Consider the following 16,675-nt stretch of genomic DNA (forward strand, 5'->3'; position numbering starts at 1 on the left):
ACACACACAGAGAGAGATTCTACAGATTCTATAAATTATATAGAACAATATTCTTGGACAAAGAAAAAAACCGTTAGCTTTTTTTTTGTATCATCAACCTAAACTTCATTAAATGATAAACTTGCTCTCATGAATTCAAAACAAAACAAAACAAACAAAATTATTGTTATTTTACGCAACCGGAACCGATTTCTATATTGTAAATAATAAGAATAATAATCGATTGTGCACCGAATCAAAATTCGATATTCAATGAGAGAGAAAGAGTGTGTAATTCTCTTGTATCATGGATCAATCAACATAATTTGTTTTTTTTATTTTGCTTTTTCACATGCTCATTAAAGATCGCGATTTGAAATTCATTGGATTATCAGAAATCATCATCATTAATTGGGTAATTATCTGAGATAAAGTTTGGAATTAAAAAAAACAAACAAACGCATTTCATGTAACGATTCTTTAATTTTAAAAGAAAAATTCAAGGTTCTATGAACTCTTTGCAGTGTTTGATTGCCGTGAACGTTTTCAAAAAAAAGAAAACAAAATTAATTGTATCATTAAAAAAATTATTGTTTATTTCCATTGTTGTATGCAATCCCAATAATGATAATGTAAATGACTAAAATCCATTCAACCAAAAAATAAAGTGATTGCAAACAAAAACAAATTCTGAACAGCAACAATTCTATGAAAAAATAATATATATGGGATTCCTGTGACGCCTTGTTTTTTTTGGCCAACTATCTATCCATCATCCCCTATGGAATTTCATGGCGAACAAAAAAAAAAAGAAAATTTGATTTTGGAAAATTGAATTTGATCAATAAAAAATTTTATTTTATTATTTTCAAATGAATCATTTTTTTTAACAAAAGAATTTTACAAAAAACTAATAAAATTATAATTTTCATTTTTTTCTTTCCATTTTCCATTGATAAATGGTATTTTTTTTATTGGTTTTAATTTTTTCAGCCGATTCTTTTTTATTTAAAAGTTGTTTTTTGATCATCATTTTTTCGGATACATTATGTAACAATGTTTCACGATTGATTTTATTTTTCAATCTCCGATATTTTAATATCTTTAGCTTGATTTGATGCTTTCAAATCATCATTATTTATCGATTGATTCGGTTTGAAATGTGAATCTTTATTCAATGATTGATTATCCAATTTCATATGTTTAGCAATGTTAAAATTTTTTTTCTCATTATCATTATCAACAAAAATGATGTGTTTATTTTTTTGTTTTCGTTTATTCGAATCCAATAAATGTAATTCACTTTGAAGTTTTGGTATTTTTTTCAAATCGATTGAACGTTTATAATTAACATAATTTAGATCTTGTGTATGCATCAGTTGTAACTCTTCGGTAGATAATTCTTCATCTTTACGATGATCATAATGTATACCATCGATTAAATTCGATGATTTCATACGAAAAAAGAATTCATCCGGATTTTTATCCAAAACTTTTTTACGAAGTTTAGTAAAAATATTCTTTCGACGATTATATTCGGCTGCACGTGTTTGATAGTCTTTTTTTCGTTCTAAAAATCCTTTATCCAATACATTGACACGTTCACGATGTAAACGTTGACGAGATTTTTGAGCTTTTACAAATGATCCCATTGTTATCAGATGATATTTTTTGATGAAATACAAATTTTTGAAACCAAGAATTCGATGATTTAAGAAAAACAAAACGTGTTCAACGTGATTCTGGTTGCTCTGCTCATATACCACGTTATGAATTTTTTCTGTTGTTGTCGTTGTTTATTTGTCAAACTTTTCCCGAACTCTTTCATTTTTCACTTTTTTCATCGAATAATTTTTCCATTTAAATCTCAAGAAAAATGAATGACAAAATATTTTTAATAATTCAATGTGCTAATCATTTGATATGTATTTTTGTTTCACTTTATGTAATTATACCGCTTGGTGCACATTTGAATGATTTTCGTGGCCATTGTGCTTTGTTTTCATGTGGTCATTACATTGAAGATGATGGTCATTTTGAACCAGATTGGGCAAATAAATCTCCATGCATAATTTCAATTCTTATCGGGTCGTTTACATTTATCTGTTCTTTTGTTCAGATTTTTATGAAACTTCGTTTATTGTATAAAAATGAAGAATGGTAATATTCTAAATTTATTCTTTTAAAAAGTTTGTTTCTAATCAAATACCGAATATTCTAGCACATTTTTTCATGCATTTTTATGCTTCTTTTTCGATTGTGTTGTGGCATTATTCGTTTTAATCGATAGTATTATCACTACGATTGGATTCTATATTTGGTGTCATTGTGTTACACAACGATTTAGTTCGTAAGTTATATAATTTTTTACAAAAAAAAAAAAATATTTTTAAAATACTAAAAACTTTGAATTTTTATAGTTGTAATATAGCATCTTCTGTGATGGAAATCGGTGTAAACAGTACAATTGTGGCTAAAAATTTTTCTTATCAATTGGGTATCGTACAGGTTTGTATTTTTTTTCATTTATTAAAAAAAAATTACTTATAAACCTTTCCGTTTCAAAACAATTCAGTTTGGTACTTGGGCACTATTGGTTTGTGTATGTCTTCAATTAATGTTATCAATGCGAAAAGTATTCTTATATCATGAACGACTTAATCTGATAGCCGGAATGTCAAGCGAACGTCGTCGACATAATCATCGCAATGAAGGATATTCTAGGTAAACAAACAAACAAACAAAATTATAGATTTGCTTGCTTATAGATTTTTCTTTTCATTTTTTTTTTGTTATAACTATAGTTTGAACGAACGATAAGATGTGATTCTATCGATTTTCATTGTTTTTTTCTTCTACTTTCAATAATTCATATTAATCATTTTATATATTATTTATAATTATTATTATTATAAAGATTAAATTATTTTCGATGATGGCTTAAAATTTTTTTTTTGTTTTTGAAATTATTATATCGACATTTTTGAGTGGGACGTAATTCTTGTTCGGACTTGATGTTTACTTGATTCATATATGAAAAAAAAACCTGATTTTAAAATTTATAATTGAAAATTATAAATTATTATTTTATAATCTACAAACACTGATCACTGATGTATGGATTATATCTAAAATATTTTCATCGTAATAATGATGATGATGATAAAGATGATAAAAATAATCAACGTAAACCTGTTTGTCGAATCGAAGAAAAAGCTTCATTCCCGAAAAATCTTAAAAACGAATCGATTCCATTTCAATTGATATTCTTTACCGTAACTGGTGGTAATGCTGGTATGCTATTATTCTTTGTATACTATCCTATCAGACGTTTATATCAATCTGGATTCGAATTTCTTCACAATCGTCATATATTAGTCGAAAGAATTGTACGACCATTTTGTCTAACTACTTTAGCTTCATATTTAGTATCATTTGCTGCTGGTGTTGCATATGTATCATATAATAATTCAAAAAATGAAAATGAAAAATTGATTAAAGATAAAAATTGAAAATTCAAAAAAAAATTGTTTAAAATTATCAACTTTTATTAAAAAATTACATTGAATTTACTGTAAAGTATCGATTACTATCGATATTTTGTTGATGCTTTAATTGCATCATTGCATGTGTGCGTGATTAACAATGTTGATGTTTTGCTATTAAATAACCGATCCGAAAAAAAATGCAAAAAGCTGGTAAAATTTTAATCAAAAATCTTAAAACACTTGTTACCGGGAGCAGTTCTCGATTGGGTAATAAGTTGGTCCAGGAATTGGTTGAAAACGGAGGAACAGTTTATGCTGTTGATAAACGTATACATAGTTTACAACTTTATGGAAAAGATCATCATTTTGTTCAAGGTGATTTAGCTGATCAAACTTTTTTGGATGATTATCTAAAAAATATTGGTCCTATTGATGCTCTAGTAAACTGTGCTGGCCATCGAAGTTGTAAGTTTTTTTTTGTTGATAAGATCAATTAGAAAAAAGATGCTAATTCTTTTTTTTTATAGCTTACAATTATTTCCTAAGTTATTTGATTTCGAAAAACATTTTGGAAAAGTTACAAAGTAATGAAATCAACAAATTCGGTTGTCGTGGTTGTATTATAAATCTAGTTTACATCAATTCAAATTATAATGCTGAATATTTTAAAAAACAAGATGATTTTGTTAAAAAATATGGAATACAATTAGATACAATCGATGATGATGTGTTTCGTTTAGCTGACCTGTTGACGGCTGCTCGAATCCGTTGTAATACATTGATGGTTGATTCGAAACTAGACGAAAAACAATTTAGTTCAATGGTTATGCATATACTAGAAGATCAATATATTGCTGGACAGGTTATTAACATGGAAGATAATCTAAGACATCATGAATTAAACTATGATGAATTTAAGGCCGAAATTCTACGTGGTAAAGTTAAAGAACAAAAAGGCGATCAAAATTACTTTCTTCCATCCGAAATCAAAGAAGAAAAAATTATCCCATTATCTGATTCTACATTACCTATCAAAAGTTGATTTATTAAAAAAAAATTTGAAAATTTTTTTCTTTCATTTGTTTAGTAAAATATCGATTGTTGATATCGATAGTTGTTTGAAAAAAAAATCCAACGAATTCTTGAATTTTCAATTTTAGTGTAAGCATAATAAAGTTTTTCTGATTATTCTTCTTATTTTTGTATGATACAAAAACAAAATGGTAACTAATAATCCTAATGTTCTTCAGTTGAACCTTTCCTATTTTCGAAGAGTAAGTACAAGAATTTTCATTTCATTGATCGAGGATCAATTGTTTTTTTTGCAGCCAATACAGGGAAGAATTCGTGATCTTAAATATCGAGCCGGCAAAAGAGATGGATTGAAGCTCATAAATGATTCGTCATCTAAAAATGACAATAAGCAATCGACAAGTGAGTCTGATTTATCTTCATTGATACTCGAAACCTCTACATCATCAATTTCTACTACATTGTTGTCTAAACGTCCTCAAAACATCAAAAAGAAAAGGTAATTTTTGTAATTTTGTAAATGAAATTTTTTTCAACGGGTTTCTTTTCTCAAAGTTTATTCATTTTAGACGAAGCTGATGTGACCGGTGATGCATTCGATACTCAACTACAAACACAAGTCGAAAATTCGGAAGATCGTGAATTTATCGATGATAATGTTCATGAACATGTGGATCATACAGAAGATTCAATTTATCTAAAAACTACCAAAAATCTAGTCGGGCCACAAAACAAATATAAGCTTAAATTCGATTATGATCGTAATCTTGAAGTCAACTCTCAACGATATGGTTCTGTTTTCTCACAAGAACCTGATGAAGAAGATGAATATCAAATGGATAGTTTCTGCAATGATGATATAATTTACGTTTCCGATAGTGAAGATGATCTTTTAACCGTAAAAGAAACACCATCAAGAACATTGAAACGTTCGCTAAACAAAAAACCGATTTCTAGTACACCGATTAATCCAATCAAAAAACGGCGAAGAATTATCATCGATGAAGATGATGATTGATAAATAGGTATGCATTTGAATTTTATTGAATTTTATTGATTTATATAATAATATATTTTTAAAAAATTGAAATCTAATTTTAGTAAAGTAATATTCTATTTTCAATTGTATGTCGACAAATTGGACAAAATGTCATACGATCACCACACATTTGACAAGCACCATGACCGCATAAGAAAACCATATCTGATCATCAACAAACAAAAAAAAAGGAAGACAATTTGATTCAGTATTACATTTTGATTTTTTCATTCAATAATATTGATTTACTTACTTTTGAAACGATCTAAACATACTGGACATGCAGTCTAGAGTAAATTAAATTAAAATTAAAGCATAATTGTATTAATGTTAATAATTAAAAATATTTTTTACAATGATTACCTGTTCTTTAATATCTTGTAATTGTTCTTGAAGTTTTTGTACATCCAAACTTTTATTATTATTATTATTGTTATTATTATTATTACTATTGTTGTTATTATTATTTTTAGTCGTCGAAGATGTTGAACATAAAATATTCGTATTATTTTTGATTTTGTTTCCAGGTATCGATAAAATATTACTTCGATTGTTTTCTAAATGATTAAATTATTTTTATTAAACAAAACAATTGAGACTAAAATATTCCCAAAAATAAACTTACCTGTTGCTGTTGGAGTAATATTACAGCAAGAAATGAATGTTTCAGCTAAATTTTAACAATAAATTAATGGTTGAATCATCAGAATTTTAAAAAAAAATATATACTCACTTTCTTCTATTGTTTGTCGACATTGAATACATTTTTTCATGATTGATGCACAATTATCACAGGCACACATATGACCACAAGGCTTAAACAAAATGGAAGCTTTTTGTTCTGAACAAACCAAACATTCTTCAATCTGTATATGAAACCAAAAATTGAAATAAAAATGATTAGGAATTGAAATGTTTCGAATCATTTGTTACCTTTGTTCGAGTTTGTATCATTTCTTTACAAATCAAACATTTTTTCATTCTTGTTGCACAAATTGAGCAGGCAATTATGTGGCCGCAAGGTCCAAAAAGTGTATCACGTTTGTTATCCGAACATACTGTACATTCGATCAATGATTCTGAATCTGGTGAGATTGAATTGTTCAATACAACAGGATCCGTAACTTGTTCATTATGCTGATCTTGGCTAAATTTTTGGATGAATATTTTTAGTCTTTTTTTGCGGAAAAAAACTTCCTTCTATAAAATCTTACCTTAATTCTTTTCGACATTTTTTCAATGCTTCATTCAGATGAGGATCTGGACAAAGATCTAATGGTGTTTGATCTTTTTTATTTTTAGCATAAAGATCTCCACCATTAGATACTAATATTGAAGCAATAGTCGAACTGTTTTTCTTTTCAGTTCCTGATGTTCCTAAGCCTATCAAAAGCTATTTTTTTAAAAATATCGAGAAAAATAAATATTGGAAAATTGAAAATTATTTTCCATCAAACTTACTTTTCCAACATCCTGTACATCTTGTAATTGTCGTAATTGTGAAAGTGTATGATGTCTTAATGCTTCATGTAAAGGTGTATCACCATCTTTATCCGGTATATTTAAATTACAGCCACTATTTACCAACAACTTTAAATAAACAAAAACAAAAAATTAACATCTGATTTGACAATGATGATGATAATGAAAAAATTTACCTTAACAATATCAGTATGTTGTCTTTCAACGGCCAAATGTAATGGTGTTTGAAGATTAATATTCTGTAAATCCATATTAGCTTTTCCTAATTTAATCAATAATTCGGCCACTTGTGTATGATTATTTAATGCAGCTAAATGTAATGCAGTATAACCATCATCTTTTTTCTCATCAATTATCCATTTGCGTACTAATTTTTCCAATAGAATTCGAGTTGCGCTAATCATTTTTTTAAAATAAAAATATGAAATCATTTTATCGAAAAATGCAACAGAAAATCGGTTCTCACCTTGCATTGCCTCTTAATGCAGCATGATGTAATGCATTAAAACCATTATTATTTGTTAATGTTATATCGGCATTAAATTCCAATAATAATTTGAGTATATCATCACGTTTTTTACTTATAGCATCATGCATTGGAGTATCGCCTTCACAATCCTTGATTATTTTTAATGAATAAATTTCATTTCGTTACTGTTTTTTCAATTATTTAATCATTACCTGAAGACTGGAATGACATCCGAGATCTAAAAGTTTACGAACAACCTGAATATGACCTTTATTAACAGCAATATGTAATGGAGTTTGTCGACGTTTATTTCGGGCATTCATATCGGCATTTGCTTGTGCCAATACACTAATGACCATTGGTTCATCACCAAACGCAGCATGATGAACAGCACGATCACCATCTTTATCTTCAATTTCAACATTTGCATTATGTTTTAATAAAACTTTGATTATTTCAACATGACCATTTTGACTGGCCGCTTGTAATGCTGTATGAGATGAGAATACACCATTTACATCGACATCACCTCTTTTAAGTAATTCGTCACATTTTATCGATTCACCATTGGCAGCTAATTTTACCAATTCTTGATTAGGATCGGTAGATATTTGTGTTGTTTCGAATAATCTTTTTATTAAACTATCCATATCTTCTATAGCAGTTGTATCATAAGAAACTTTCGAAACAACAGCCGGATTATAAGTCCAAGAAAAACCATCAACTTCAATTTTTAGATCATTGTCCGAATAAACTTGAACAACACGACCAATAGTTCCAAGTGTTGGAATCATCAATGGTGTAAATTCACCATGTCCACGTTGTAAAAGTTTTACCTTTTCAATATCATTGCATATTTTGACCAAATCACCAACACGAAATTGATGTGAAGGATTTTTCATATTCATTGCATTAGCAGCAAAACTACTTGTTGCATAATTGGTAGTTGGTGATAAATTCAAATTGATATTATTCGTATCATTGTTTGTACTATTCGAATCATTATTATCGTTGTTTGAAGTGTTTCCCACTTTAGTTAAACAACCAGGATTAAAAGTCCATTTATTGTTGCTGGGATAACGAACAACAATATCAAAATCTTCATCAATTTCTATAACAGTACCGGTTGTGCCTAAACATTCAAACATTCCATCAGTCCAACCACCATGACCATGTTGTAAATATTTAACAACTTCTAGATCAAGATCAATGTTCACTTGGTTACCAACTTGAAAATCATGACAGCCAGATCTATTAGCACTTTGTTCACCCAATAATGGTAGATGATCACGATAAACAGTATAACCTTTTGCATCATTAATTACTTTCAAATCGGCCATTCCTTCGAATCCTACACGATAAAGATTTTTCGATCCATTATCCCAGATTACGTATGCAGCACTTCGTGGACTAGCAGCACTCCAATCTTGAATTTCCGTTACTTTTCCTCGTTTTCCATTTCCACCATCTTGTTCTTCCCATTGCCAATCAACACCACGTATTACACGAGCATTCGAAAAGATTCCTCTCACTGTTATCTTTTTTGCTTTTCGTCTAGGTTCGACCGCAAAACGATTAGAACCTGGACATAAGATTCGAAAGAAACGATGCTTCAAATTATGTTTATCACCATGATAACAAATGGAACAGAGATCATAATTGTTACAATCTCCACATTTCCATCGGATACCGAAAATTGGAGATTGTCGACAAAAATCACACATAGCTCCTTCATGTTTAACTCCAGTTGAAGCACTGTCAACAATTCGAAGATCATAAGCACCCATACAACGATAATTAGCAGCCGTTCCATTATCCCAAACAACAACAACTTCTTCGGGTGATTCAAAATTACGAACAGTACCAAGATGACCTTCACCACCATCCTTTATAGAGAATGAAATTTTGAATTATCGATTTGAAAACAAAAATTTCCAACAATCAAATAAAAATATTGTTTACCTGTTTTGCCCATTTCCAATCACTGGAATTTCTCATTACTCGAGCTCCAACATAACAATTTTCAGGCATTTGAATATTTGTATTATTTCTATTACTATTACCATTGCTAGAAATTGAAGCTGCTGTAGTAACTATTGATGAATTCTGATTTGACACTGTTGAGTGTAAACTATTCGATGAAATATCTGGCTGTTGTGGATGATGGTGATGATGATTATGGTAATTATCATCATGATTTACATAATGATTTGTTCCAACAACATCTACCACTTCATTCATGATGAATTTGTCAGAGATTTTCTGTCTAAAGATTAGGGATCCATTTAAAATTAGGAAAAAGTCAGGTTGATTTTTCGTTTTAGTTCGGGATACCTAAACACACACACACAAACAAACAAATAAAATTGTGCAATGTTTTGGAATGGATGCGAGCAATAGCCGTTTTTGAATTTCATACACTATAAAAGTCGAAATAGTCTCAATTTTTTTTTGTTCGTTCGATCATTGTGTTTTTTTTACACATAAACACATACGGATATCCTTCGATTGTTTTTTTTAATTACTCAAAATCTAATCATTATTTTAAAAATAATAATAATGTTTTATATAAATAATTTAATCATATCTTTATGTTGGAGACTATAACTTGAGTCAAGGTCAAACTAATCAGGCAATCGATATTTGTATAAAAGACATAAATTGATTAATGTCAGGTGTTCATTTGTTTTTATTATTTTTATTAGATGTGATGTTTTTAATGATGAGATGATTTGTTTTTAAAATAAAATAAAATTGTTGTTTTTAATTTGTGTTGATCATTAAATACTAACAGTGGTAGCAGAGTTTGTGATCAACAAAAAAGTGAACTATTTTCTGTGAAAAAAATTCAACGTTTTTGTTTTATAATCAATCAAGATGTCTGGTCAAGCTTCATCATCATCAAATAATGGTTCATCATCATCATCAAGAACGTTTAATAAAAATCTAAAATGGACCGAAATCTTCGATGGCTTCCAAAAAGTGGTAAAATTCAATGGAAAAAATTACGATACATGGTCGAGATCTATTGCTAATCATGTCCGGTTCTATGAACTAGAACAATATCTGACTGACGAAAACCCTGTGCCGTGTCCGGAGCCCCGGAAGCTTTTGTCGGTGATCACATCGACAATTGCTCCGGAGCTCCAAGACATCGGTCTTAACACGGAAGACCCAATGGTCTTGTGGGGGTGGTTGAAAAATCAGGATAAGAAGGACATTGCTACGCTGGTTCAATTAATACAATCCCTATTTGACTCGAAGTGGGAATTGGATAATATTGTTGAAAATATTGCTCGATTCGAGAATACAATATCCAGCCTAGAAAAAGCTGAAGTAAAAATTGACGCCACAATCAAAATCGCCTTCCTGATGAAACACGTGGAGAAATATTTTCCTGATATCTGTATTTTCTTTGGGAATTTATTGGAACCAAAATTCGAAGAATTTAAATCACAAATTTTAGCAGCAGCAAAGAAAAAGATTAAACCAAACGAAAAATCTGGTGGTGGTGAAACTGCTTTCAAAATTACAAAATTTGTGGGCAAATGCAGCCGTTGTCTAAGACCTGGACATATCAGAAAAGATTGTCAGGCAAAAATTCAGTGTAAAAATTGCAACAAGGACAACCATGTTACCGAAAAATGCTGGCATAAAAAGAATGCAAATAAAGAAGATGATGAGAAAGATGATTCAAAATCGCAATCTTCTAAACCGTCTATTGGTGTAGCATTTTTTGCTGGGTCGGATGGTGGGCAATTTTTTAAAAATAAAAATAATCGTAATTATGATAACATGGAATATAATAAAAAACCGTCATATGGTGCAGCAAGTAAAGCTGGGATGCAATCATCCAAAAATATCGTGACAGTATCATCTGATGAAACAAATTGTCAATCTTGTATTCTCAACAAACAATGGGCGTTTCCACACAAAAATAATATTCGAAACATGAAATATGGTCGATTCGAATCAATTCATATTGGTTTAATGGGTGAGTTCAAATCCTCGCTCGGAAATTCAAAATATATCTTGGTGGTTGTGTGTGAAAGTACCGATTTTACCATTTGTTGTCCAGTCAAATCTAAAGATGATGTTTTCGACATGGTTAAAAATGTTGTGATCAAAAACCAAAATCAATTTGATGTCAAGGTGAAAAGAATACATTCAGATGGTGGCGAAGAATTCAAAAATGATCGAATGAATAATTTCTGTATCGAAAATGGCATTATTCAAACATTTTCTACTGAATCAACTGGTATTGTAGAAAGTAAAAGTCGTACATTATTAGATCGTGTTCGAATATTGATGAATGAAGCAAAGCTTCCAAAATATTTGTACGCCGAAATGTTTGTGACTGTTGCTTATTTGACAAATCGATGGAAAACAGCTGATGGTAAATCACCATTTGAAAAATTATTTTTGAAAAAGCAAAATATCGATCATTTGAGAACAATTGGATGTATTGCATATACAAGCATCCCTAAAAATAATCGTAAATCAAAATTAGAAGAAGTTTCGAAAAAATTGGTATTCGTGGGTTACACGCCTTCCAGCACGTCTTATCGGATGTTTGATCCTGTAAAAAAACAAATAATTATTTCTCATGATGTCATATTTGATGAAGAAAATTATTATTTTAATGATGACCAATATGATGGTGATATATGGGCCAACAAAATGGAATCTAATCCATTCTTCAAACATATCGATAGTGATAATGACGAATCAAATTACGACCGAAATGGTGACAATGTATCGAATGATGATGAAAACAGAAGATCGTCAAACGAATGTGAAAACATCGAACCTACATCTAGCAGTAGTATTTCCGGAAGAGGAAATACGAGGCAAGTAGGGGTTGACTGTTCGCAACGAACATCGACCCTGTGTAACAAGGGATGTTCTCCCTCTAGGTATCAGTCTACTAATGCTGTATTTTTTGTTTCACAGAATCTCAACCAAGAGTTGGAATGTAAAAAATCTGGAAAATCGTATGATGCAATAAATAATGAAAAATCAATGCTGAAAAAATATGGTGACTTGGACGACGGTGAAAAATCCGGTATACAAAATAATATTGAATTGGAAAAAACCGAAAGGTTAATTGAAATAAAATCCGATGGCAAATATAAGGCCAGATTGGCTGCCAGGAGTTATCATCAAGAATTTGGTGTAAAATTTACCGAAACTATAGTGTCGAAACCAAGGTTTTCAACATGTTGTAAATACGGTGACGATATCTTTGTATATAATCAAGAAAATGCTGCTAAACAATTGGTTGATCGGTTTGGTTCAATGTTTAAAAAACATGATGTTTTCAATGTGAACTATTATATTGGACTTAAAATTAAAGATCATGATTTACATTATGTTGTATCACAAGTATCAAGCATCGAAAAATTATTGGCTGATTATGGAATAACGAAAGCTGATAGAACAAAACCACGAATATTTGATCATAATGACGATAATTATGAACCACTGGTGGAAGAAGATATTATTAAAAAATCAATCGGTTCTTTATTGTTTCAAAGTACAAATATAGCCTATGCTGTCAACTGTTTGGAACATATCGATATCGATTATAAATGTTTGATTGAAAAATTGAAAAATATTGAAATATTCCACTGCGGAACTAACAATCAACTTGCAGATGGATTGACAAAACCAGTATCAAACGGTGGCCTGATTAACGGGGGTGTGTTGGAGACTATAACTTGAGTCAAGGTCAAACTAATCAGGCAATCGATATTTGTATAAAAGACATAAATTGATTAATGTCAGGTGTTCATTTGTTTTTATTATTTTTATTAGATGTGATGTTTTTAATGATGAGATGATTTGTTTTTAAAATAAAATAAAATTGTTGTTTTTAATTTGTGTTGATCATTAAATACTAACACTTTATTTACAAATGAAAATCTTTTTTTTTGTTGTTGTTGTTGAAGAAAAAAAAACAAGTGATTGTCATCATTATGTACAAACCACAAATTGTAAAAAAAAATCAATCGATTATCATATATCATATATATTAATAGAATTAGCTTTCATTATCCGATGTATCCGTATCATCGGATAAATTAGTTATCGTATCTAATGATAATTTTTTCTCATTACAATATTCAATTGATAAACGAATAATTTTATAAATTTTTGATTTGTTTGATTGCGTTAATGATGTTGATGAATCGTGTTGATTATATTGTCTGATTGATGATTTTTTTAATAGAAAATGCAATGGGGTTTTCCCGGCAAATGTTTCAGCCATTATGTTTGCCTGATTCTTCAAAAGAAAACCGACTAATTGTACGTGTAAATTTTCGATAGCCCAATGTAAAATGGTTTTTCCACTTTTTCCTTCCTGTTAATCATACGAGAAAAAAAGACGTATTTTAAAAAAAAATCCAAATATAAGAAAAAAATATGATTTTTGAAAAAATTGAACGTACCTGAATATCCAAATTTGCACCGGATCGAATAAATAATTCTAAAAGTTTTAAATCATTATTATAGGCAGCTAAATGTAGACAAGTGTCACCTAATGAAATAACCAAAAATAATTTGATAAATGTCATTTTTTCAACAAAAAAATAAAAATTTACCATCATAATTACGAATTTCCAAACATTTGGCTACATTTTTAATCGAGGCAGTTGAAAGTATTATTTCCACAATATTCATCAATGAGTATTTACAAGCAATATGTAATGGAGTATTGCCCAAATTGTCCTGAAATGTTAATGAAACACCTTTCAAAATAAGAAGAGGAATGACGTTAATTTGTCGTTTTAAAATGGCCAAATGTAATGGATTCTAAATGAACAAACAAACAAACAAACAGAATATAAATGTAAATTCCCACCAAAAAAAAAAATGTAATTAATTATAATTATAATTATTTTTCAACAAACATACCTGATAAAGATAATTAAAAGAATTGAGCATCTCATTAGATGTAGAAATATTTTTAATTATTGAACAGGCAATATCTTCAAGTCCTTCAATGATTGCTAAATGAAGTAAACTATAATTTGTAATTTGAAATAAGTAGAGGTGGAGAAAGGAAAAATATTCAAGATCAAGATCAGTTTGGGAAATTGATTTCATTCAAAAAAAACAAAACAAAAACAAACTTACGTTACAGCATCACTATTATGTTTAAGCCATAATTCTAATGCATTTTTATTTTCATTCGAATCAATTGATTGGCTATTGTTAATTTTTTCCTGTTTAAATTTTTGTTGATTATTATTATTTTCATTCGTATCATTATTAGATTCGTAATTTGATTCAAAATCTTCTTGTATACTAAGGCCAGAATCGGTTATACAAACACCTGAATCACTCCATTGTTGTACAGTATCAAATTTATTTTTATCATCATCATCATTATTTGTTGATTGTTGTTTTGAATTTGATGGCTGTGAATGTTGATCTGGATGTTGTTTTTGTTGACGATTTGATGAAAATGATTGATTATTATCCATATCATCATCATCATCTTCTTCTTCTAGATCTAAAAATGTTTTACTTTGTATATTATAATTATAACCTGAATCAAATAATTCTTCAAATGTTTTATCTTTTTTATCAACAACAATATCAATATCAATATCGGAATCCATTTTATTCGATTCACGATGACGATGATGATGAGGTTGATGTGATGATGATTTCTTTTCGTTAGACATTTTTGACAAAATATGATTAATCACAAATTTGACAGAAACAAAAAAGAATTTTGAGTTAAACAGGCAAAAAACTGATGAAAACACAGAAAAAAACAGTCAAAATAATGATAATTTTAAATTTGTTTTTTCAGGTAGATTTTTTAATTATATTCATTCAGTCAAACAAAACAAAACAAACAAAATCGAGGTGAAACGATGATAGACAAAAAAAATTGAGTAAAATTGAGTTCGAACGAATACAACACACACACATTAACACTCAGTTTTCAACAAAAAAAAATTATTTCGAAAGAGAAAGAAATTGAAGAAAACAGAGAAGAAGGGAAAAAAACCCAAAACACCAAAAAAGGAAAATCATTCATTTAATTTTTTTTTTTGAAAAATAATTTTTCAAAATGGATGATTATTGTGTGGAATCAAAATGATGGTAAATTTGATCCGAATATAGCAACCATCAACATTTGAAGAATTTTTTAAACAAAACACATTTGATTGAATCAATCAATCAATCAATCTGACTATGTTTTTTTTTAAAAAAATGCTTCTGCCTGGCTTCGAAAACGGGAAAAAACAAAAAATTCTCAATAAATTCAATCAAACAAAAAAAATCATCATCATCATCAAATAATGATTTTGAAGTTAATTTCATTGGACTCAATTTATTTACGTCAGCCAATAAACGAAACGAAACAAAAAAATTCAAGTTATAATCATGTTCTGAATTATACACATTCTCTCTCTTTCATTTCATTTCTTGCTCTGTTGTCATTTTTTTCATCATCAACATTACATTCATTTCGGAGTAGTAGTAGTGATGGTGGTGGTGGTGGTGGTGGATATCTCCACTATATAGAAAATACATTTGTAGGATGTAAATATTTTCGATGAAGATAGCCAAAACAAAAAAAAAATGAGAAACATGTGTATCGTTGAAGATTTTTTTTTTTTTTTTGGGAAAAACCCCAAACTAAACGCAAATCATCATCACATCATCATATAGATGTTGATTCGATATGATGATGATGATGATCAATTGAATGGTAGTGGTAACAATGATAATTTTTTTGTTTCATTTAAGTTCATTCATTCATTTGTTGAATATTTCTTTCTTTCTTTTTTTCAAAAATTTTTAACGAATAAAATTTCGATTCCAATCGAATGCGTGGCATCAATTTTTAATACATTTTCTGTATATATAGCCGAAGTGTGAGGAAGAGGATACCGAATCAAGTATTTGTGTCAATAGATTAGAAATGGCTATATCAACCAGTGGTGGTTGTTTGTTTTTTTTGTTTCGTTTCGTTCGACGTTCGATGTTGTTGATGGATAAATTGATGATAATGGTGAAAACTTTGATTTGTCTGATTTTGGCGAGTGTCAGTCAATCAGTGAATGAATGAATGAATAAATGAGCGTTATTTTTTTTCCTAATTCAAAGATATTGATTTTTTTTCTGGGATTCCTGAACAGAAAAAAAAATGTATGTGTAAAT

The 16,675-nt window shown here is 29.2% G+C and overlaps 6 protein-coding genes across 7 annotated transcripts; 3 read left to right on the forward strand and 3 right to left on the reverse strand.

The window, feature by feature from the left end:
- Window positions 1-957: 957 nt before the first annotated feature.
- Window positions 958-1,646, reverse strand: LOC113791658 (putative U3 small nucleolar RNA-associated protein 11). Its single transcript, XM_027341454.2, has one exon. The coding sequence runs from the start codon at window positions 1,629-1,631 to the stop codon at window positions 1,053-1,055; it is 579 nt and encodes a 192-aa protein (XP_027197255.2). The 5' UTR covers window positions 1,632-1,646; the 3' UTR covers window positions 958-1,052.
- Window positions 1,647-1,855: 209 nt separating this feature from the next.
- LOC113791660 (transmembrane protein 179) lies at window positions 1,856-2,925 on the forward strand. Its single transcript, XM_027341459.2, has 5 exons — window positions 1,856-2,139; window positions 2,201-2,329; window positions 2,400-2,487; window positions 2,555-2,703; window positions 2,784-2,925. Exons 1-5 carry the CDS (start codon window positions 1,856-1,858, stop codon window positions 2,797-2,799), a joined length of 666 nt encoding a protein of 221 aa, XP_027197260.2. The 3' UTR covers window positions 2,800-2,925.
- A 652-nt stretch (window positions 2,926-3,577) lies between these two features.
- LOC113791656 (uncharacterized) lies at window positions 3,578-4,536 on the forward strand. Its single transcript, XM_027341453.2, has 2 exons — window positions 3,578-3,932; window positions 3,995-4,536. The coding sequence occupies exons 1-2, from the start codon at window positions 3,665-3,667 to the stop codon at window positions 4,507-4,509; spliced, it is 783 nt and encodes a 260-aa protein (XP_027197254.2). The 5' UTR covers window positions 3,578-3,664; the 3' UTR covers window positions 4,510-4,536.
- Window positions 4,537-4,581: 45 nt separating this feature from the next.
- Window positions 4,582-5,875, forward strand: LOC113791659 (uncharacterized). Of its 2 annotated transcripts, none has more exons than XM_027341455.2 (4): window positions 4,582-4,741; window positions 4,796-4,998; window positions 5,055-5,524; window positions 5,601-5,875. In XM_027341455.2, the coding sequence occupies exons 1-3, from the start codon at window positions 4,688-4,690 to the stop codon at window positions 5,515-5,517; spliced, it is 720 nt and encodes a 239-aa protein (XP_027197256.2). In that variant the 5' UTR covers window positions 4,582-4,687; the 3' UTR covers window positions 5,518-5,524; window positions 5,601-5,875. The 2 variants fall into 2 exon arrangements, with proteins under 2 accessions (XP_027197256.2, XP_027197257.2); XM_027341456.2 differs by having other exon boundaries at window positions 5,606-5,875.
- LOC113791655 (E3 ubiquitin-protein ligase MIB1-like) lies at window positions 5,532-9,920 on the reverse strand. The gene is made up of 12 exons (XM_027341452.2): window positions 9,452-9,920; window positions 7,702-9,375; window positions 7,487-7,638; window positions 7,197-7,416; window positions 7,000-7,128; window positions 6,753-6,931; window positions 6,472-6,685; window positions 6,272-6,404; window positions 6,164-6,208; window positions 5,902-6,095; window positions 5,792-5,825; window positions 5,532-5,703 (listed from the first exon to the last, which is right to left on the reverse strand). Exons 1-12 carry the CDS (start codon window positions 9,728-9,730, stop codon window positions 5,597-5,599), a joined length of 3,360 nt encoding a protein of 1,119 aa, XP_027197253.2. The 5' UTR covers window positions 9,731-9,920; the 3' UTR covers window positions 5,532-5,596.
- Window positions 9,921-10,171: 251 nt separating this feature from the next.
- LOC113791661 (uncharacterized) lies at window positions 10,172-16,087 on the reverse strand. Its single transcript, XM_027341460.2, has 5 exons — window positions 14,630-16,087; window positions 14,408-14,516; window positions 14,095-14,305; window positions 13,942-14,030; window positions 10,172-13,853 (listed from the first exon to the last, which is right to left on the reverse strand). Exons 1-5 carry the CDS (start codon window positions 15,181-15,183, stop codon window positions 13,533-13,535), a joined length of 1,284 nt encoding a protein of 427 aa, XP_027197261.2. The 5' UTR covers window positions 15,184-16,087; the 3' UTR covers window positions 10,172-13,532.
- Window positions 16,088-16,675: the final 588 nt, after the last annotated feature.

The sequence above is a fragment of the Dermatophagoides pteronyssinus genome, unplaced genomic scaffold (assembly GCF_027571235.1).
Source record: "Dermatophagoides pteronyssinus isolate colony J.1.1.1.1 unplaced genomic scaffold, Derpt_VIB-CSIC_2022.12 sq0015, whole genome shotgun sequence".
Taxonomy (NCBI): Eukaryota; Metazoa; Arthropoda; class Arachnida; order Sarcoptiformes; family Pyroglyphidae; genus Dermatophagoides; species Dermatophagoides pteronyssinus.